General features: G+C 43.4%; 2 protein-coding genes across 3 annotated transcripts in view; one reads left to right on the top strand and one right to left on the bottom strand.

The window, feature by feature from the left end:
• The window catches only part of LOC144371740 (vomeronasal type-2 receptor 116-like), an 86,202-nt gene that overhangs the window by 39,257 nt on the left and 23,454 nt on the right, over nucleotides 1-23,491 (top strand). The window lies entirely within an intron of this gene.
• LOC101963255 (vomeronasal type-2 receptor 116-like) lies at nucleotides 258-21,615 on the bottom strand. 2 transcript variants are annotated; one of them, XM_078034801.1, is made up of 5 exons: nucleotides 21,394-21,615; nucleotides 20,203-21,009; nucleotides 19,285-19,512; nucleotides 18,800-18,923; nucleotides 258-1,168 (listed from the first exon to the last, which is right to left on the bottom strand). In XM_078034801.1, the coding sequence occupies exons 1-5, from the start codon at nucleotides 21,598-21,600 to the stop codon at nucleotides 258-260; spliced, it is 2,277 nt and encodes a 758-aa protein (XP_077890927.1). In that variant the 5' UTR covers nucleotides 21,601-21,615. The 2 variants fall into 2 exon arrangements, with proteins under 2 accessions (XP_077890927.1, XP_077890931.1); XM_078034805.1 differs by lacking the exon at nucleotides 21,394-21,615 and adding an exon at nucleotides 18,166-18,168 and having other exon boundaries at nucleotides 20,203-20,961.

Raw genomic sequence — 23,491 nt, 5'->3', positions numbered from 1 at the left:
ATTAATGAACAGAATATAGCAATTAGTTCAGTACCATAATTTTAAGGAGAGCCATAATCATGAGATACCACTGTGGTTTGTAGCCTGATGGCTAGCTGGGGGTGCTTTTACAATAATGACTCCTCTTAAAAAGGAGGTGGGCCAAAAAGTAAAATAGTTTCTATTGCTTTAGAGTATAGGAATTCAACACTGGGTTTCTTTTTGATTCAACATCCTAAAAATGTGAAAGAGACTTAAGAGATAAACCCACAGAATGTCTATTTCCAAAAAACTTTTCTGTTCTTTAAACCTTTCAGAGAGTTCTCGTCAGGTCTCTTGAGAATTATGTAGCACTTGGGGGCAAAGATGCAGCCCAGGAGCCCTGCACTGGAGGCCAGGATGGAGAAGACCTCCACGGCCACCATGACCTTGCCCTTGGTGCTGTGGTGCACAGGGAGGAAGGTGAGCCAGACACTGCAGAACACCAGCATGCTGAAGGTCAGGAACTTGGCTTCATTGAAGGTGTCAGGCAGATTCCTGGCCAAGAAGGCCACCGTGAAGGTCCCCAGGGCCAGGGAGCCCAGGTATCCCAGGGCACAGTAGAAGGCAGTGACTGAGCCCTTGTTGCACGTGATGATGATGTGGCCATGTTCAGAGTGTGTGTCTGTGTCCACAAAGGGAGGAGAGGTCCCCAGCCAGACCCCACAGAGAGTCAGCTGGATGAGGGAGCAGCTGGGAATGACGAAGTTAGGTGCCCCTGACACCAGCCACCGCCTCATCCTTCTCCCTGGGACAGTGACCTTGAAGGCCAGAATCACAGTGACAGTTTTGGCCAGGACTGTGGAAACGGCCACGGTGAACACCAGTCCAAATGTGGTCTCCTGCAGGATGCAGGTGGCTGTGCTGGGATGGCCAATGAAGAGCAGAGAGCAGAGAAAACAGAAGGTGAGGGAGATGAGCAGGATGTAGCTGAGAGCCCTGTTGTTGGCCTTGACTATGGGGGTGTCTCTGTGCTTCACAAAAACCCCAAGGACAGCAGCTGTGAGTGCAGAGAAGCAGAGAGCCATGCAGGCCAGAGCCATGCCCAAGGGGTCTTCATAGGCCAGAAATGTCACAGCCTTTTGGAGACAGGTGGTTCGCTCCGTGTTGGCATACTGATGAGCTGGACACTTCATACACTGGTCCATGTCTGGTGAGAAATGCAGAGTGTCAACAGTCCTGGGTCAGTAATTCTCTTACTCTTAGGCCCTCTCAAAGTAGAGCACTGAACAATCTTAGCCAAAGTGTCCTTCCTTATTGCTTTGGATGGTGAATGAAAGAGCTGTGTGAGGAATGATTCCCAGTCAACACTCCCCATCTTCTTTATGGTTTGGGAAACATAGCTATTGTTTCTTTCATCCACTTACCTTGCATTGCATGTTCATGAGACCATCTTCCTTATCTAACAACAAAGCCATACCTACTTCTTACTGTGTTCAAGATACAATAATGAACTAACTTTGAGCTCACAGTTCATGAAAGCACATATTTACCATGAGCACTTCTGGAACCCAGGAAGTTCAGGCTGGCAGAGCTTCTTGTCCATAGTCTGACACAGGCTCTCTCTGTTGCAAGGAAGGTGGCTATTGCTGTGTCCCCACCTGGTTGTCAGTGCAAGTCCCCAGGCCTTGGTTAGGGTAGCACTAATCTTATTAAGGAAGGTGGAAACCGCATGATCCTACACCACCCAAAGCTCTACATCCTCATACCATCACCTTGGGGCTAAGTTTCAACATATGGATTTGGGAGGAAATAAAACACCTGCCTCTCTCCCCAAATATCATCTGGATAAGTTTGTTAGACCATCGGAAGGAAATGAATTGCTAAGTCACAAGCATCTAGAGATGACAGTATTCAATTTCACGGGGAGTGAGTCCTCCCAGCCCAAAGCTGCAGTGTCCACCGAGAACATGCAGGTGTGGAGTGGCATCCGCAGACCAGCTGTGACAGCCAGCCCCGCCACCTTCCTATTGCTGTGTCTTTCCCCCCAGGGACGGGCCTTATTTGTCCACTTCTTCAGTCTTCTTTCATTTTTCTCGTTCTTTCAAGATTGCTATTAAACTTATTTCTATATATCTCACAAGCTTAAATGTTGTGTTATCTTTTAAATTTTCTTTTTTGAGAACAACGAGATGAGTAATAGAAACAAGCAGTTTGCACCCAGGAAATAGAAAGTCCGTTCCCACCAAAATAAATGACTAATTCCTTAATTCATTTGGAATTTTTTGTTCATGCAACAATATCATCTGAATGAACACCGTGAGTCACTTCCTCTCCAATATGGTCTTCCTTCTGCCTCAGTCCTCTGGGACCATCTGTGGGTAGGACTTGGTGTGGGGTCGAGCAGGTGTGGTGGTGCGCGAACTCGTCCTGTTCTTGTCCTCAACCTGACTCAGGTGCACTGTGCCTGCTGTGCTGTTCTAGGACACTCTTGGTAGGATTTAAACCCATCTTTCTTACTCCTGTGCTAAGAGTTGTTTCTCTGGATTTAGTGCAAAAGGAATGGGAACTGCATTTTATTAACCGTTTGCAGGTGTTTGGTTATAATTTGTTTCTTTTCCTGGGATTCTGTTTACTTACATTGTATAAACCAGTTTTGGTCATGATATAATCCCTTTCTACAATATGGTAGGATTGCTTTTCTTTTCATTTTTAATCATATGTGAATTTCGTTCAAGGAGAGTGGCTTGTATGTTTCCTTTCTTCTAATGAGCATTTCAGTGTTGACGACAAAAGTTAACCTATTAGCATAAAGAAATTCAATTTCCCTACTCCTTTGTATATCTTGCTTTTGTCTGTGCATATTAATTATTTTAATGGGATTCCCTGTGATATTCCCTCCTGTGCATCCAGTCTACAGGAACTGGATCCATCCACCCTTCTTCCATCCTCTCCCCTCTCTCTCCAGGTAAGCATCCCAGTTTCAAATAGTCACTGTTTCATTTTCAGGTCAAGTTTGTTTTTTGTTTTGTTTTGTTTTCTTTCCGCATATGAGAGAGGAAATGAGATGCTTATTTTTCTGGGTCTGGCTTATTTAATGTAACATGAAGTCCTCCTTCTCCATCTGTTTCCTTCCAAGGCAGGATTTCCTTCTTCTTTTTGTCTGAGTAATATTTCACTGTGCACGTGTACCACATTTTCATTATCCATTAGCACGTTGATGTGTGTATGACTCCATATTATGGCTATCATGGATAATGCAAAACATGGGAGTAAAAATATCTTTCAAGCAAGCTAAATTTATTTCCTTGTGCATGTGCTCAGTCTTAGGGCTGCTGGATCATATGACGTTCTTTCTTAGGTTTTTGAGAAAACTCCATCCTGTTTTCCACGCTGGCTGTACTCACGTACTTCCTGCCAACAACGGATAAGTGTTCACGTTCCCGGCATCCTAGCCAGAGTTTGCTATTATTTATTTTGGATAGCACTACTCTAACTGGGGTGAGGTGGCAGCCCGTTGCCATTGTGATTTTCACTTCCCTGAGGCTTCTGACTAAGTGGCTGCTGTGTCTTCTTGAATGTTTGATGGCATTCACCAGTGAAGTGGTTAGCCACAATAAAAATGTGTTCGAGTTTTTAGACAATAGTTCATGTAAAGCATTTAAAAAACACTTCTAAGACATAAATATGGGGTTGTTCAGATTATTTCTTGACATCTTTGACAACCATTCTCGACACTGTAGCTTTTCAGGTTGACTTAAGTCTTCATGACGCTAACAATTCTTGGTAGACCTTTATAGAGGACCCACTTTCTGTCTGGTTTTTAAAATTTTTCATGAAAGAGAATTAGTCTTTCTCACATAGTTGGTATTTTATAACCCCTGGTCTGTTTAGAAGAGTATGTTTAAATTCCCAAGCACATAGGAATTGAAGCTGCTGGGAGTTGTGCACATGAGCCAGCAACTAGCTTACCACATACCGATTGTGCAAGAGAGAACGTTCACTGAAACTGCTCATTTACTGGACTATGTTGTTAGAATAAGTATACTTCAAATCAACTGAAATAATGTGGAATGTGTTACAAATTAGGCTACATATCAGTCACAAAAAGTAGAAAATCCCCACTCTAGAGTAAGTTTTCCTGTATCACCATTTAATGTCAAATCTGAGCAGCTCAAAGTAGACTGGTGTTCCTTTTTCACATCCTCTCCCAACATACAACCACCTTTTTATGTGAGGTTGCACTGTGTATGTTTGTTAGGTTCTCTGGCTATCAGATGAAGTGGTGACTCCCTGTAATTAGCCATTTCTAATACTTCACCAATTCTTAATGCACACTCAGTGATCATTATTAGTAGACACTGCACCACTTTCAGGAAGTCCACGCCAACCTTCAAGCATGTAGATGGCATCACCCATGACACACTAGAATTTTTGTGATTGCATCTAGTACAGTGTAACGGATACCTTGAGTTCACCTCTCTATGTGGTGTTAATCACTCAGGTGAGCTAGGGGAGAGCAGGAAGTACAGCCTACTTACTGGGAGTACGCTATACCATAGCCATTCTACATTGCAGCAATATTTACTCCTCAACTCAAATACAACGTTTCTGAGCACCTGCCCTGCATCAAGAACAGTGCTGTGTACTGAGAAAGTGAGGCTATGCAAGACCCTCATCTTCAGTGTGAACCAAATGTACCTTCAAAGAAGCTGAAAGTGGACACATATAGCACTATGTGTTAAATTCACAGGTGGAAATGAAACTTAGGCTACTGTTCGTGGTCAAAAGACATTTCCTGGGACGACACTGTGTGAGGTGGGTCTAGAATGCGGAGTCAAACCATGTGGTTCAAGGGACAGGAGGTTTATTATTTCATGGGGTGGTACTATTGATTATCACACCTGAGTTTTTAACTTAAGCAAGGAAAAGTTTTGTCCCTACATTTCTCTTCCATATCAATTGGAAGTTCCTTGCGTGGTTTGAGGGATACAGAAGATCCCAGGAATTTCTCCTAAGGCATGCACTCACCTGTCTGGTTGGAAATCTCGTCCTCTGGGCAGGCAGTGCAGTCAAAACAACAGGCAGGCCTTCCCTCCTGAGGGGACTTCCTGAATCCAGGTCCACAGCTCACACTGCAGGCTGAGTTGGGAGTCTAGGATATTAAAATACATGTTGGCAAGAGAGAACTTTGACCCAGTCCCATAGTAACTGTAATGCTTTAGAGTATTGGACCACTAATAAAGATATTTTGTGGGCTGGGGATGTGGCTCAAGTGGTAACGTGTGGTGAGCCGTTCCTGCGGACTGTGGTCGCCATTACATGATGGCGCTGGCTCCGTTGTGGTCTGTGAAGGACAACTCCATATCAAAGAGAGTTGGCGTGTTCCCAGCTCCTTGTCAGAGAAAGTTGGCGTGTCATTTTCTAGCACCCTGTGAGAAGGGTACACGTGGCAGCTTTGCATTGGGGTTCGCGGTGCTTTATTAAGGCTGGGAGGGGCATCCGAGAGAGAGTAGAAGAATTATTAGAAGAATATCAAGGGCCTGAATAAACTGCTGAAAGAAGATTCCTGAGTCGCGTCTTCCTTGCGGGCAAGGGGGGTCACGACAAGTGGTGCGGAGACCCGGGAAAAAAGAAACAAAGAAACACCCAGGAACCAGAACTTTCAGCAGTCAGGGAGGTGCACCGGTAAGTCCCAGGTAACGTGGGACCCGCTGTTAAAAAGCGGGAAGCTCCTCTGTAAAGAGAGGGCATTACATCTTATAGCAATTGCACTCTGAATTTTCGTTCTCTTTCTGTGTATGTTCGTTTTGTTTTGTGTACTTTCAGTTTCGATTTCTGTGTTTTCTTGTGTTGCGTCATGGGTTCTGTGACTTCAGGTCCACTTCTTCTGGCCCTCGATGGCCTTTTACGTTCCAAGGGACTGGAGGTGAAGCATCGCACCTTGGAAAAATTTTTACAGAGAGTAGATGTCGCTGCACCGTGGTTCGCATTTTCGGGCAGCCTCACTACACCCAGCTGGGATAAATTAGGCAAAGACCTTGACTTCGCTCGTGAGCAGGGCATATTAGAGGGCGAGGTGATACCCCTCTGGAAGATGGTTTGTAGTTGTCTTACGGATGGCCGATGTCAAGAAGCGCTTGTTAAAGGGCAGGAGGTTTTAGAACAATTACATGAAGAAAAATCAGAAACAACAGAGAGCGAAGTGTCTCAGGAAGAGGGGAGTGTGCGGGGTGTGGAGAACGGGAGGAGACTGTATCCAGATCTCAGTGTGCTGCGCACGCCCCCATGCGAAAGTGGGTCAGAGACAGAAGACGCTGAGGAGGAGGAGATAAGAACGCTGTCCCGGCAGTTAGGGAGTTTAGGTACAGGAAACCGAGATAAGCAAGGGCTCAAGAATGGGCGGCCTCCCGATCCGCCTCCGTATGGCGGGGGTGTTTCGGGACGAAGTTTCCACGCCCAAACATGGAGGGCTGTTAACGCTGAGATGGGTCTTGCTTATCCAGTTTTTCAGGATGATAATAGGGGAAGATTTCATGAGCCTTTGGATTTCAAGATTGTAAAGACCCTGGCGGAGTCTGTGCGCGCTTATGGGGTTGATGCCGCCTTTACACTAACTCAGGTAGAGAACCTGTCTAGATATTGCATGACTCCCTCTGATTGGGCTAGCCTCGTTCGGGCTTGCGTCTCCCCAGGCAAATATCTGGACTGGAGAGCATTTGTGCTAGAGGGCGCAGCAGAGCAAGCCACCCAAAATCATGCAGCAGGACACCCCCATTGGGACAGAGACATGCTTTTGGGGCAAGGGAGATTTGCTAATCAACAGACAGGATTTCCTCCTGAAGTATATGACCAGATTAATAATATTTGCATTCGGGCATGGAAATCACTTCCTAATAGAGGAGAGGTGTCTGGTAATCTGACTAAAATTATACAAGGCCCTATAGAACCCTTTTCAGATTTTGTAGCAAGGATGGTGGATGCTGCTGGAAAAATTTTTGGAGATCCTGATAGAGCCATGCCCCTTATCAAGCAATTGGTCTTTGAGCAATGCACCAAAGACTGTAAAACAGCGATTACTCCTTATAAAAATAAAGACATAGAGGCATGGATGAAGGTGTGTAGAGAGCTTGGAGGACCTTTAACTAATGCAGGTCTTGCAGCTGCTGTCCTTCGGGTTACAAAAAGGGGCGGTTCTGGTGCCGGAACATGCTTCCGTTGTGGTCAGCCTGGTCATCTCAAGCGTGAATGTCCCAAAAAAGACAATTTCAATGGACCTCCCCATGGTGGCTTTTCCAATGGCCCTCGTTTACCGGGGTTGTGTCCAAAATGTAAAAAGGGGAATCATTGGGCAAAAGAGTGTAGATCAGTGAGGGACATCCATGGGCAGCCTATTTTAACTGGGCCAAAAAACGGCCGGAGGGGCCCTCGACCCCAGGGCCCGCAAATATATGGGGCAATGGAGAATGTCACACCCGAACCCGAGACATGGCCATCTCTACGCCATCCCATGAGACGCGGAGAGCCACTACAGGTGCAGCGGGATTGGACCTCTGTTCCACCTCCAGACTCGTATTAACACCTAAGATGGGAGTCCAGTTGGTGGAAACTGAGTTCAAAGGGCCTTTACCACCTGGCACTGTGGGCTTATTGATTGGACGTGCTTCCTCTATTTTACAAGGTCTTCATGTTTTTCCCGGAGTCATAAGCCCTGATACAGTGGGGACAGTAAAAGTCATGGTGGAAGCCCCAAGAGGCATTGTGTCTATCTCCCCAGGGGATCGGATTGCTCAATTACTAATTTTGCCTAGTTTACATAACCACTTCCCGGCTGACTCACGGTCACGGATGGGAAGTGAGATTGGTAGCACTGGAGGAAATTGTATCTATTTGTCACTGGGTATGAGCAACCGCCCCACCTTGGAATTAACCATAGAGGGTAAATCTATTGTGGGACTGCTGGATACAGGAGCAGACTGTAGTATTATAGCCCTTAAAGACTGGTCTAAGGGATGGCCAGTACAGACTTCTGATCAATCCTTAAGGGGACTTGGATATGCCCAAGCTCCTTAAATTAGCTGCAGACATCTATCCTGGAAGGACCCGGAGGGACATAGTGGTGCCTTTCAACCTTATGTGCTTGATTTACCTATTTCTTTATGGGGCCGTGATCTGATGGAAGACATGGGGTTCACCCTTAGTAATGACTATTCCCTAATGTCTCAACGGATCATGCAAAATATGGGGTATAGGCCAGGTCTAGGACTAGGAAAACATCTACAGGGGCGTAAACACCCTGTGCAAGGTCATCAAAAACTTGACAGATTCTGTCTGGGTTTTTCATAGGGGCCGCTGGGGCTCAAATACCCATAACTTGGCTCACCGAGGAGCCTGTTTGGGTGCCTCAGTGGCCCCTTCCCTCGGCTAAATTGGCAGCAGCCCATGACCTAGTTAAAGAACAACTTGCCTTGGGCCACATTCAACATTCTACTTCTCCATGGAATACTCCCATATTTGTCATTAAGAAAAAATCAGGGAAGTGGCGCCTACTGCATGACTTAAGAGCAGTTAATGCTCAAATGCAACTTATGGGGCCCATTCAAAGAGGGCTGCCGCTGCTTTCCTCTGTTCCTCAGGGCTGGCATATCATTGCTATTGACATTAAAGACTGTTTCTTTTCTATTCCTTTGCATCCTAAAGACTCACAGCGTTTTGCCTTCACCCTTCCCTCGTGTAATCACAAGGAACCAGATTAAAGGTTCGAGTGGGTCGTTTTACCACAGGGAATGTCTAACAGTCCCACGATTTGTCAGATGTATGTAGGGAAGGCACTCGCACCTCTCAGACAACAATATCCTTCCATCAAGATTATTCATTATATGGATGATGTATTATTGGCAGCCAAATTAGAGCAGTCAGTTAATGAGGCCTATAAAGACCTGGTGAAGTTGTTAGCTCAATATGGATTACATATTGCACCTGAGAAGGTTCAAACAGGGGATTCTATTCAGTATTTGGGAGCGACGATTGGATATGACATGTTACAACCACAAAAGGTTACTATAAGAACTCAAGATCTCCAAACTCTACATGATTTTCAAAAACTGTTGGGAGATATTAATTGGATAAGAGGTTATTTACATATTCCTAATATCGTGCTCCAGCCTTTGTATGCTATTCTTAAGGGTGATCCAGATCTTACTTCCCCTCGTACCCTCACTAAAGAGGCCAGAGCGGCCCTTATAAAAGTAGAAGAAGCTATACAACATGCTACTCTATGCAGGCTCCAGAGTGATAAACCTTTCCAGTTATGTGTGCTTGCCACTATGCGGCAGCCTACTGGAGTACTGTGGCAAGATGGGCCTTTACTATGGATCCACCCACATGTATCCCCAGGAAAATCTTTAGAATACTATCCTGATGCTGTTGCAGCGTTAGCACTTAGAGGGATTCAACAGAGCATTCAATTTTTCGGACAAGCACCTTCTTCTCTTATCATACCCTATTCTAAAGTTCAACTTAATGTTTTGTGTGCTACTCTGGACAACTGGGCCATTCTATGTTGCTCATTTCCAGGGGATATCGATAATCATTACCCTTCTCATCCATTACTCCATTTTGTTAAAGAGCATCCCATCATTTTCCCTAAAGTGACTTCACCCACTCCAATTCCGGGGGCTGTTAACATTTTTACTGATGGCTCTAAGTCTGGAATGGGAGCTTATGTGATTAATGACTCTCCCCCTGTCCAGCATCAATTTGCTCCTGGAAATCCACAATGGGTAGAACTACAAATTGTCATTGAAGTTTTTAAACAGTGTTCTTTTCCTTTCAATCTCATTTCGGACTCCATCTATGTGGTGCAGGCGCTCAAAATTCTGGAGGCTGTAGGAGCTATTAGTGACACCCATACTGTGTCTGCTTACTTTAATCAGCTTCAACAGCTTATCCGTAGCCGTACTGCCCCTTTCTATCCAATGCACATTCGGGCTCACACCTCTCTTCCTGGCCCGTTATCACAGGGTAATGCCTGTGCTGACTCGGCAACTAGAAGCCAGTTGGTATGCTTGGCCTCCTCCTTAGAAGAAGCTAAATTGTTTCATCACAACTTTCATGTCAATGCTATGACACTGCGTAGACGTTTTTCCATCTCCAGAGCAGATGCTCGTCAGATAGTATTACAATGTCCCCATTGTGTCACATTTCTTCATCCTCCTACTTATGGTGTAAACCCACGAGGATTGAAGCCATTGGTCGTCTGGCAAATGGACGTAACTCACGTGCCTGACTTTGGTAACCTCAAATATGTACATGTTTCTATTGACACATACTCTGGAATTATTCATGCTTCTGCTTTATCGGGAGAAAAGGCACGTAATGTTATTACTCATTGCTTAGAGGCATGGGCAGCATGGGGTGCACCTGCATCCCTTAAGACTGATAATGGACCTGCTTATACGGGCAGACAGTTTACATCTTTTTGTTCTACTATGGGAGTACAACTTGCTCATGGGTTGCCTTACAATCCTCAAGGGCAAGGCATTGTTGAACGTGCCCACCGCACCTTAAAAGAAACCTTAGAAAAACAAAAAGGGGGAATAGGAGTTGACCACACTCCTAAAGAACGCCTGTCCTTAGCTCTTTTTACCATTAATTTTTTGAATTTGGATATTCATGGCCGCTCTGCGGCCGATAGACATGTGTCCCCTCAGCCCTCTGTGACTGGCTATGTTAAGTGGAAGGGTGTTCTTACGGGCCAATGGAACGGCCCTGACCCCGTGCTGACATGGGCACGAGGATCTGTATGTGTTTTTCCCCAGGATCGCACGGAGCCGCTGTGGATCCCTGAACGCCTGACAAGAAGAGTCTCGAGATCTACTAACCAGCAGCAGGAGGTGCCACAACAGTCCCATGATGAGGAGCTTCATTCTGATGAGTGCTCTGGCTCTGATGCTGGTGCCAACGGTACAGATGGCACCAATGCAGTGGTGGGCAGTGGCACGGGCATGGCCAATGCCAATGCCAGTTTATAGTAATTCTAGTGTCCTCCCCACTCTTTTTTCTACCTCATGTGAGATGTCTGCTCCTTGTACCTCTCCTAGAGGGGACATGGAAAATATTTTTAATCAGTCTCAAGTTAATCTCACAGGAGTTTTTTGTTTCAGCCTTGGGAACACTAATTGTATTAGCCTTAAGACCAAAAATTTGACTAACTGGGAGGACCCATTACGGTCCAATCGAGTCTCAGGGAGCATTCTCAGTGCTGTATTGAGCCAAGTAGTTTCAGGGAAGCAATCAGGCTCAGGGACCCCCGCAACTAGCTCTGTTTTAAACATAACTACTTTAGCTATTATCTCTGAGGTATTAATCCCAATGCCTCCTTCTTCTAATAGTACTTGCAATGCCACTCATTTCAAGGCCTCTCCTTACTGTACCCCTAATTTTGGTTTTCCCCCAACATTTACGCCTTGTCAAGATCATTCTTGGGAGAAACATCAAGTTGCTAAAGGTTTCTCCTTTTCCCCCCCTCTTAAGAGATATGTTTATAACTTTAACAACAATGCCAACTCCTCTACAGGAACAGGTTGGTCCTGGTTTCAATGGCTCATTTCCAATGAGAAGGGGGCTTCAGCCGATATTTCCGCATTGGCTCAATTACTAGGAGCCAAAAGTTGGCTGGCTAATGTTTCTGGCACTACTAAGGAGAGTGAACGAGGTAATAGGCTTACATCTGTTTCGTTCAACTCTCTGTTACATTATGCCACATTGCCTCCTGCAATGGTCTGTATCCAATCCCCGTTCCTGTTCCTTTTAGCTAATCACACCTCGTCGGGGATGCTGGATTGTTCTCATACTACCTGTTTCTTATCTGAGTGTTGGAATGGTTCTTGGACTGTAACAGTAATTATGAAAATTCCAACTTTTGTCCCAATACCAGTCACTGCGGATCCAGATAAATTTCCTATTGTAGAGCTACTTAGAGTCCGCAGAGATTTTGGAATCACGGCAGCTATAGTGACAGCCGTGGCGACATCTGCTGCTGCAACAGTTACGGCCGGAGTAGCCATGGCCAGTCAAGTACAAACTGCTGCCACTATTAATCAAGTTGTTCAACAAACGTCCACTATACTTGAATCGCAAAATGCGATTAATCAACATATTTTGTCGGGGATTTTAGCTACCAACCAAAAAATAGATTTTCTTCAAGCTCAGGTAGAAGAATTGGCTGACCTACTACTTTTAGGCTACATTGACCAACGTGCACATTTATGTATAACCTCTGTCAGATTTAATGATTCCAGAAATGCTTCCCACATCATTGGTGGATATCTGGCCGGAAATTGGTCCATGGAAGCGGAAGACATGATCCAGTCTCAACTAACCCAGATAGCTGTCTTAAATAGTACCCGTGTCGATCCCGTGACTCTGGGTCAATTCACCAATTGGATATCTTCTGCTTTTTCCTTTTTTAAAGAGTGGGTGGGAGTAGGCATTTTTGGTGCACTGTGTTGTTTTGGTATGTTCCTCTGTTTGTGGTTTCTCTGTCGCCTTAAGGCTCGTAGTGCTCAAGATAAGGCTATGATCATACAAGCTCTTGCTGCTTTAGAAACTGGCAACTCGCCATAGGTCTGGCTTGCGCATCTTAAGCACTAAACTTTTGACATGGTCATTACACCCCAAGTTATTATAACATTACACTGGGATTGACATGTCTTTCCTCGTTATTCTCTTAGTGTCAGAAAGCCCTTACACTCTGCCGGTCTTGCTACCATTACACACAAATGGGTTTCTACACTAGTGCCTTTGACATGGTCGTTACACCCCAAGTTATTATAACATTGCACTGGGTACGACATGTCCTTCTTTTGTCTTTCTCTTAGTGCTGGAAAGCCCTTGCACTCTGCGGGTCTTGTTGCCATTGCACGCAAAAGGGTTTCCACACTGGTCTTTATCTATCACTTTAAAGTCCGTGCCTTTCTTTCAGGGTGCTGCCAACTTGTTTGTAGTTGTACCTCTACATGGCCACAGTTCAACCTCAGCTATTCCCTCTTACTCACCATCGTCACGATACAAGATGCGAGGCAAGGCACTGCACTTGAGTGATCCATTGAGAAAAGGGACCTCAAGGGGAACATGTCCTATTACATGCGGGTTTGACGTGTCTCCGCCCCGCCCCACGAAAAAAGGCGTCGGCTGATATGGTGTCAGGTCTGGGGAAGGCGCCCCCTGGGACTGGCCCATACTATGCAGCCACTTTTACACAGTGGGATAAGATCTCTACTCTCGCCTGTATTGTCTTAGTGAAACAAAAAGGGGGAGCTGTGGTGAGCCGTTCCTGCGGACTGTGGTCGCCATTACATGATGGCGCTGGCTCCGTTGTGGTCTGTGAAGGACAACTCCATATCAAAGAGAGTTGGCGTGTTCCCAGCTCCTTATCAGAGAAAGTTGGCGTGTCATTTTCTAGCACCCTGTGAGAAGGGTACACATGGAAGCTTTGCATTGGGGTTCGAGGTGCTTTATTAAGGCTGGGAGGGGCATCCAATTATTATTCCGGGTAGTAAAAAAATTATTAAAAAAATATCAAGGGCCTGAATAAACTACTAAAAAAAGATTCCTGAGTCGCGTCTTCCTTGCGGACAAGGGGGGTCGCGACACACTGGTCCATGTCTGGTGAGAAATGCAGAGTGTCATCAGTCCTGGTTCAGTAATTATCAGTATTCACAAGCCCCTTAAAGAAGTGCATTGGATAAACTTAGTCAAGTCGTCCTTGTTGCTGTGGGCAGGGAGTTAATGAGTATTGTGTAGGACATGACTGCAAATCAGTGCTGCTGTCTTCTTCATTGTTAAATAAACTAAAATATTGTTTATTCCTGCATTTACCTTGCATATGCAAAGACCATCTTTTTTCTTTCAAACAGTGGAAGACATGCTTCCTTACTGAATTCAGATTCAAAAATATAATCACTTAAACTGAATGATTCATAAAAGTGTACATATATCACTCACAGGTCGGGAACCCAGGAAGGTCAAGATGAAAGAGTAGTCTTTCACTGTTTGTGAAGACTCTCTCTCTGCACTACTGCTGTCTCCATCATAGTGGGAGCAAACTCCTCCATACCTTCTTTTTTTATATATAGACATGTGTTTTTAGTTGTTTTATTAGTTATACATGGCAGAAGAATGCATTTTACACATTATATATTATACATTGATGGGATATAGTTTCTCATTTTTCTGAGTGTACATGTTACAGAATCATGTTGGTCATGCAGTCACATATATACATAAAGTAATAATGTCTCTTTCATTCTACTGTCCTTCCTATCCCCATATTCCCTCCCCCTCCTCTCCCTTCACTTCCCTCTACTTAATCTAAGGTAATGTTAATCTTTTCTAGGGCCCCCTACCTTATTGTGAATTAGTATCTGCATATTAGAGAAAACATTCAGTCTTTGGTTTCTTGGGATTGGCTTATTTCACTTAGCATGATATTCTGCAATTCCATCCATTTACTGGCAAATGCCATAATTTCATTCTTCTTTAAACCTGAGTAATATTCCATTGAATATATATATACCACATTTTCTTTATGTATTCATCCTTTGAAGGACACTTAAACCTTACTTTTTAAAATAATGACATCAATCCTACTAATGAAGGTAGAGATCTCATGATCTAATCACCACCCTAAATCCCTCATGTTCATACCATGAACCTGAGGGCTGAGTGTCAACATAGGAATTTTGGAAGGACACGAAACACTTGTCTATCTTACTAAATTATGCTTCTGTAAACTGTGACCTGGTTAATGTATTCAAGGGGCAAGTACTTATTGAGAAACTGCCATCATCAAGATGGTTGGCCAAGTGACAGGGTTACAGAGATGACAAGTCATCCTCAACATCATAGGGAGTAACTCCTGCTACCCCGTAAGTCGCAATTCCCACCACAGATCTGGTGTGAATTTTCCCTGTAATTGTACTGAATCCATATGTCAATTTAGATAGCATCTTTTCCAGTTTTGAGTCTTTCCATGAACATGCCTTGCTGTCCCCCACCTCCTTATTCCAGACTTATTTTACTTTTCTAAATGATGGCTCTATAAATCTGTGAGTTGAAGTCTTTCAAATCTTTTCATTAAATTCATTTCTGGAGATTACATAATTTTTAGGTATTGTAAACATCATCTCCTTAAATATGTTTTCCAAAAAACCATGTAACTCGGAAGTGGCAATTAAAGTTTTGTATGTTAACCTAGTATTCAGCCACCCTGAAGTCAGTTCCTCCTTTGTTGAGTCATGGGGACTTTACATGCATGTGCGGACATCCTCTGACTAGGGCCATTCTGTCCCTTCCTTTCCAGGGGTGTTCCTTCTGGCTGCTTTTCCTGGCCGTGCTCACTGGGCAGGACTTCCCATGGAAGGGGAGCCCTGCAGGGGTAGATCTGGGCATCCTGTCCTCTCCAGTCCTTGCCTCGCCCGGCGCTGGCTTTAGTGTTCTGGGAAAACAGAGTTGGAGTGGCCCTCCCTACTGCACTGGCCACAGCTGTGGTCATTTGTATACAATGAATAGGGGTTGAATTTTATCATACTTTGCAGTTATTGAAACTATTATTTCTCTCTTTCTCTGTATTTATTTACTTTGTATAAAGCAGTTGGGTCATGATGCAGCATCTTTATAAAATACAGCTGGATTTATAATATATGGATTTAGTTTGAAAAGGAGAGTGGCCTGTAAATTCCTCTCTTCTCTTGATTTTGGGGGCCAGGGTTAGGCTATTAGCAGGAGAAGATGGAACTTTCCCATGTTTCTTATTCTTTAACGCCCATTTTGCTAACACACACTAACTGTACTTACTAAAGGGATTCACTGTGGTGTCTCCACACAAGCATAGGGGTGTGTGGATTATGTCCACCCACCCATCTTCCAGCCCCCACTCCAGCACCCTTTTCAGTACTTAACCACTGTCCACCTCTAGGACAGCTCTTCTTCTTTTGGTTTCCACATAAAAGAGTCAACATATGCTACTTGTCTTTCTGTGTCTGACTTATTTTGCTTGCTGATGTCCTCCAGTTCCATCCATTTCCCTGAACATGGCAGTGCCTCACTTTTCTCCATGACTGAGTGATGGCCTTGTTGTGTATGGGTGCCACAGTCTGGGTCCATTCATCCTGATGGGCACCTGAGCTGGTGCCAGGCCTTAGCTATGGCAAACAGTCCAGACTCAGGAGTGCAGCTGTCATTCAAACACACTAACTTTATTTTCTCAGTTCTGGATAATTGGTAGTTCTGTTTTTTAGTTCTTTGAGGATCCTCTGTACTATTTTCCACAGAGGCTGTACTTATTTATGAGGCTGAGTTCCTGTTCCTCTACAGCCTCCCCAGCATTTGTTATGACTGGGTTTCATTTATGAATTTTTGTTAGTGCATTATAATTACAGGTAACACCTGGTTCATTGTGACATATTTGTGCATGCATGTAACATAGTTTGCTCCATTTATTCCCCAGTCTTTCTCCTTTTCTGCCCCTTGCTTTGGCAGCATATATACTAAAATTTGTTTTGTTTTTGATAATAGCACTTCTAAATGAGGCACGATTGCATCTCATTACATTTGTGATTTGCATTTCCCTGAGGAGACTGCCAAAATAGGTATCATGTCCTTTTGAAAGTCTGATGAAATACACTGGTAAATCTGTAGGTCAACCCTAAAATTTGTGGGAATTTTAAAACTGTGGTTTTGATTTCTTTAATAAATATGGGCAACTCAGATTTTTTATTTCTTTTTGGGAAATATTAATAACTATTATTTACCTGGGAATTTGTGCATTTTATCTAATATTTCAGGTATATTAACAGGAACTTATTTGGAACTTATTTTCATCATGTTAAAAATTTTGTAGCTCGTATAGATAACCCATTTTCAGTCTTAATATCACTACTTATAACATTTTTCTCTTTTATCTCACTAGTGGTTTGTCAAGTTGTTGTTTTTGTTTACTAAAATAAACTTTAAATTTGTCTTTTATTAAGATTTCTTAAATTTATAATTTCCTCTCTTCTGTTCTCTTTGTGTTTAATTTGCAGTGTACTTTTACAATATAAAACTGTCACTCTTTTTCATCTAAATGTGCATAATAAATCATATCTATTATCTACCTATCATCTCTATATCTGTAGACTATTTCTTTATAAGAATAACTTTAGATGATCCCCACCAGATATAATAGGTAGCATTTTAAATTTGAAACAAATTGTATTTCTGTCATGAGGTTTTCTATAACCCATGGGGGTTTCTTTGAAGTATATTTTAAAATCTTCAAGTGCGTAGGAATTGCAGTTGGTGGGAGTTGTTTTTTTTTTTTTCTTGTTGTTTTTTTTAGACAAGTTCTCACCAGTTAGTGGCTGGCCTCGAGCTTGCAGTCCTCTTGCACAGCCTCCTGAGACACTGGGATTATAGGTATGTGCCCCTGCACCCAGCTGCAGCTGTATTTTCTATATGTGCACATGGAACACCCAGGAACCCATTAGATATCCAATATGCACATACATAGAACCTTTACTAAAATTGGCCATATGCTGGACTATATTTTCAGATTCAGTATATTTTAAATAAATTAAAATTAAACTAGTATGTTGTGAAGCTCAACTACATAACAGTCACAAAAAGAAAATTTTAAAAAATCCTCACTCTAGAGGTGACTTCATTATATCAACATTTAATATCACAAATCTGAGTAACTCCAAGATGATAGTTATTGTACACAAAACTCGTCAAGAGTGGTCTTCCAGCCCTTTTCACATCACCTTTTTGGTTTACAAATCACATTCAACATTTTTGGTTAGGTTCTTTGAACAGTACATGAAGTGTCAATTGCCCATATTTATCAATTTCTAAAAATTCTAATAATTAACTCCATCACTTGGTCATTTGATACACTAATGCTACCACCACTTTCAAGAAGTCCACTGCACCTTCCTACAACATGTAGAAGGCACCCCTGAATCCATCCTGGGCGTCTCTCTGTGTGTGTGCATTGCAGACTGATGGCATTACCTTGGATCCTCATCTTTATATGTCATCTTCCTTACTTATTGTGAGCTAGAGGACAGGAAATACACCTGCTGGTTGAGGGCATGCTATACCACAGCATGTTACATGCTGCAGAAATACAATTTCTTCAGTCAAAAGCACCTTTCTGAGCACCTGCTCTGTATCAAGAATAGGACTGGGTATAGACAAATTAGGGAAGGGAAGATCTATGCCTTCAGTGTGCTATGGATGTAGTTTAAAGGAAGATGAAAAGTATACACATAAAATATATTTTGGTAAATATCCTGAAGGAGGGGAAACTGAGGTTCCTTTTAGGCTCTCAAAGGGACTTCCTGAGGAAGTACTGTCTGCATGGACCTAGAATAAGGAATCAAAGAGTGTGCTTCAAGGGCTGGGGTTAAGAATAAATATTAAGGGCTGGGGATGTGGCTCAAGCAATAGCGCGCTCGCCTGGCATGTGTGCGGCCCAGGTTCGATCCTTAGCACCACATACAAACAAAGATGTTGTGTCCGCCGAAAACTAAAATAAATATTAAAAATTCTCTGTCTCTCTCTCTCTAAAAAAAAAGAATAAATATTAAATAAAATCTTGTTTAAAAAAAAGAGTGTGCTTCAAGGCACTAAGAGTGTTATTGCAAAGGGCATTATTAATGATTATAACATTGAGTTATAAACTTAAGAAAGACATAATTCTATCTCTGCTGTTAACTCCCAGATCATTTTTAGTTCCTTTCATGGGGTGGGGGATATAGGAGATCCCAGGAATTTCTCCTAAACATGCACTCACCTGTCTGGTTGGAAATCTCGTCCTCTGGGCAGGGAGTGCAGTCAAAACAACAGGCAGGCTTTCCCTCCTGAGGGGACTTCCTGAATCCAGGTCCACAGCTCACACTGCAGGCTGAGTTGGGAGTCTAGGAAATTCAGATACACGTTGGCAAGAGAGGACTTTGACCCAGTCCCATAGTAACTGTAATGCTTTAGAGTATTGGACCACTAATAAATATACTTTGCATATACCTACCCAAAATTAATTGATAAAATACCAACTACACTGCAAATGTGATACATATGGACATTTAGAAACCCATGGTCAAATGCACATGTTTGTTTCCCACCCATCAGAGAGTCACTAAGGAAATCTTGGAAGGTGAAATATGATGTGAAAAACATCCAGATGTGGCCATTTACTAACCTCTGGAGAGGCACATGATCCATCATATAATTTTGGTTCTCTAAGTGTAGTGCAAAGAACTTTGATCAGGTCCAACCCACCTGTCTATCTCCTGTGGCCCACTCTATCTTGTCCTCAGATAGAGACAGTTGTTGTCCCTGTGGTAAATAAGGAGAAAACGTTCCAACTTTCATCTTAAGTCCAAGGCCTTCCGGAAAGTTCCAAAAGTTAAGAATGTCATACTGTCTGTCCAATTGTCCTTTCTGATTCATACTCACTGGGTCCCCTGCAGGATTGTTAAATTTGATGTTCTTCAGAAAGGGGTGCAGCTGCAAGAGAAGCACCAAGTTAAGAGAGGGATCCAGTGTTAAGAAGAAACCTGGATTACTGAATACTGCACATTTTCTTTTATCCCTTCCTAAAAATTCAACTTTATTACAGGCACCTGATGGAGTAAAACATGGACTTGGTATGAATTCTGACTGGTATGGTCAGAGTGTTTCTACAGTATTGATCAGGCTCAAGAGGAGAGGCCCAAACATAGGCACACCTGCATGGTCAGTGGGCATGCTATTCCACATCCATTTCCCCTCCTGGGCCTCAGAGCACCTGTCAGCCAAGTCAGGCCACCAGAGCCGGAAGTGAGGAAGAATTGCATGAGACCCCTTCTGCAAACTGCCCATCGTGCTCAGCGTCCTCCAGGCAGTTAGGGAGCTAGTTCTCTGCTTGTCAGTGAAGGGCGTCCTGGAAGGGGGCTTCTCCTGTTGAGAGCAGTGGGTGAGCAGGACGGTGAGGTGCTCTCTAACTGAACACGGATCTTCATTCCTAGCTCCTTTTCCCCTGGCCAGCGGCATCTGGTTCTTGCTTGCCATCCAGGCACAGATTTACCTGCTAGCAGTGACAAGGGACAGAGGTGCTTGTGTTTGGGAAAGGATCCTGCACTCCTTGGTTGGAGCCCCTGTGGAGTCCTTCAGGATGACACCTTGGTGAAGTCCACACCCCCCAGTTGGAGACATTACCTGCCAGGGGGAGAACACTGGGCCTTTCCCATTCTTCGCTGGTTGCCCATCTGCTTGTTGAAGGAGCATCTCGTGAAGGGTGTGGGCCACGGCATAGACAGCATTGTATATGTTGTAGCTCCCGTCCCTCACGGCCATGTCAAAATGGTGCCGTGGTAACCATGCCAAGGAGCCTGTGGAAGAACAGCTCTCCAGTGTTTTACATTCAGACTCTGAGACTGAGCAGTTAAAATGCATCCACCACAACCTAGCAAGGTATGTGTCCTCTGGGTATTTGGCAGGGTTCGCTGTCTGGATAAAATGTTTCAGTCCAGAAATCTCCCCATGGTGGTGAGAGAAAATGAGTGCGCCATGGAATGGGTCCAGGATGAAATGGCTCTCACTTGACGTTACATCCAATTGGGAGGTGGTAACCCAGATTTTCCAAGTGTCCAGATAGTCCCATGTTCTAAAGCTCATGCTCAGGGAAGAGTCCATATCACCAAAAATGATCACAACATTTGCTGTTGAAGTCATTAACCTGTTGTAATACAAGTAAGGCCTTTTTAGGTATAATGACACACTGGATGGGATCATATTCACAAAGGCCATGCAGACTCCGTTCCTGTCCATCTCGCCTCTCAAGTCTGAGAGAAAACGGATGCCTTTCTCATCCTCTGAGATGATCAGCCCCACCCAGTTCCAGCTGAAATGAACCATCAAGGACACCATGCCACAGGCCAGAGATGTGTCCTTGGGAGCCATCTGATAGAGAGAGGGAAACTGGCCATTGTCACTCAGGATGTGTTCAAAAGGCCCAAAGGTGAGCTGAAGGGGAGGAACATGGAAGCCACGTGAGGAAAAGAATTGGCACCAGGCATCCTCTCAGAAGTGACAGGTGTCACACAGCAGTTTGAAGTGGTGGAACTGAACATTTGCTTGTCTAGTTTTTCTAATCATCTCCCAATTCCATATCCTGTCAGGGTACTGACTAGTGCTCATGTTCTGGGAAACCCTTTAATCTGTTTTCTCCTCTCTATTCCAAAGAAAGCAAATGTGGATACCTAAGCAGTCTCTGAGTCCTTATCCTTTGAAACATTTTGAAGTGGACGTGTCACCTGGTCTACACTTTGTCTTCTCCTTTCACTGTCTGTAGGCCCCTGAGAGAGGCAACAAAGGAAAATGGTCTAACCTCTTCCCACCCACCCTCACTGGTGGAAATTTGTAGAGCTCCAACAGGGTCCCAACTTGGGCAGAAGATTTCCATACTGTTCCTATAAGTAATGCAACTGACTTGCTTTCTTTCCTACAGGTGTAATTAGGGATGGCCATTCCCAGCCCTGTGACCCAAATGAGGGTGCTCTTCATGGTCAACCGATGGTTGTGCACGACATTATGAAACTCATATCCCAGAGACATGTTGGGTAAAAGGTGGGGGTTCCTGTTGATCTCCTCAATGGCAAAAACCAATGCCAGGACATACTGGTAGTTCTTGGGTTGCAACCTGCATAGAGGGCAGAGGGATCTTTAGGTATAAGACTCCAGCCATGATTATCTTTCAATCAAAAGCAATGTCTTTTATGAATGGAATACTTGTTTCCCCTCAAAATTCCTACATTGAAACATCCTAAGTGATGGTGTTAGAACATGAGATCTTTGGGAGTTAATTTGGATTAGATATGGTCATGGGGCCAAATCTCTCAGAAATGGGATTAGTGCCATTTTGAAAGCCCAGCAAGAGTTTGCTCCATCTCTGCAGGAAGAGAATACATCAAAAATACAGGCTGCCCTTGTGAACCGGGAAGGAGACCCTCACCAGACAAGGAATCCAGCATGTGCAGGTCTTGGAATTTCTGTCCTCCTGAGATGTGAAAAAATAGATATTTGTGCAGTAAGCCACAACAAATACAAATGGTATGCTGTTATAGCAGCCTGCACTGTCTGAGTCAATGACCTCATTAAGCATGAAGGCCCTAATTAAGGATCAAGTCAATCTGCACGTATAATTGGCTTCTGTAAGGCCTTTAAATTTGTAGCTATAGCAAATAACATAACTTGTTTCTCCTCTTCCTCCTCCTTTTCTTTCTTTATATTTGAGGTGCTATAATATTAAAATAATATAATATGTAAGATAACAATTACTATTTCTTTTTATTTATTTATTTATTTTATTTTTTAGTTTTCAGCAGACACAACATCTTTGTTAGTATGTGGTGCTGAGGATCGAACCCAGGCCGCACACATGCCAGGCGAGCATGCTACCGCTTGAGCCACATCCCCAGCCCAACAATTACTATTTCTTTGTGATTGGTTGAAATTTTATTCTGTTATCAATGGGCCCTTTGATTTGTCAAGATGAGTTTTCCTTTTTCTTGTGGTATTGGATTTCACAATAGCCCTGGGTTTGTTTTGCTTGGTGTCTGCCTAGTGCATATTTATTGCTCCTGCCTTATCTGGACTTGGCACTGTTCCATGTGGTTTTTATTTAGCATTTCTCTGTAAATCTGTGATTTTTCTATTCCATTGGGAATCTGTATTTAACTGAAGAATTGATTATTTGCCCTTTTTTTGTGATTATGAACAGGCTTGCTTTGCTCTCAATTAATTTATTTTTCTAGAACTTCTTTGCTTCTATTTGATGTGCCCAGCAGACTATGCCCTCTGAAGTGGATGTGTCACCTGGTCTGCATGGTTCATGGGCCCTTCACCTTGCAGCTGTTCCTAAGGGAATCACTGTCTTTGGTCTTCTGTTCTTCTTTTCATTCTCTCTTCCACGTGTACTTTCATTTCATGTTTCCTAGTCTTTGACTTTCTGTGCTGGTCCCAAGTTTTTTTCAGAGTTAGAATTTAGTTCTCTACATGCATGTGTCCTATATCATCTATTAGTTAAAGTTTTAACATTTAAAAGGCTTTAGTGCTATGCTTCAAATTGATCATTTTTGATAGTTTCCAGTTTCCTCCTTTTTCGATTACTCCATCTTTTATTTTTGTGAATAGTGCATAACAGTCCTTCTATATTTTTGAAGTTAGTACACCAAACAGTTGAGGATTTGGGGCTCAAATCCTATTATTTTTAATTTTCAGTATCATTTGTTTTGTCATTATTAACAATGCCTCGTTCCCTTGGGTGTTGGTGCACTTTGACTGTAAACTCATCCTTATGAGACTTTGACTTATGGAAAGCCTGGCCTCTACGTCTAGGATCTGTTCTTCCAAGAAGAACGTCACTGGCTTCTGCTCTTTGTCATGTGAGGTGATACCTAGTTGAGTATTTTTTCTTTTCTATGACTTCCAGTTAACCTGGAAGTCC

This window comes from Ictidomys tridecemlineatus, chromosome 2 (genome assembly GCF_052094955.1).
Source record: "Ictidomys tridecemlineatus isolate mIctTri1 chromosome 2, mIctTri1.hap1, whole genome shotgun sequence".
Classification (NCBI taxonomy): Eukaryota; Metazoa; Chordata; class Mammalia; order Rodentia; family Sciuridae; genus Ictidomys; species Ictidomys tridecemlineatus.
Note: the sequence above shows the minus strand (reverse complement) of the source record. Positions and strands in the feature narration are given on the sequence as shown.

What these genes read in the sequence shown, in the direction of transcription:
- LOC101963255 (XM_078034801.1), bottom strand. Translation starts at nt 21,600, where the DNA reads ATGTCTCTGGGATATGAGTTTCATAATGTCGTGCACAACCATCGGTTG. An exon ending in GGGCCACAGGAGATAGACAG is followed by an intron (nt 18,924 to 19,284) that starts GTGGGTTGGACC and finishes TGAATTTCCTAG; the next exon opens with ACTCCCAACTCAGCCTGCAG. An exon ending in CGAGATTTCCAACCAGACAG is followed by an intron (nt 1,169 to 18,799) that starts GTGAGTGCATGT and finishes ATTTCTCACCAG; the next exon opens with ACATGGACCAGTGTATGAAG.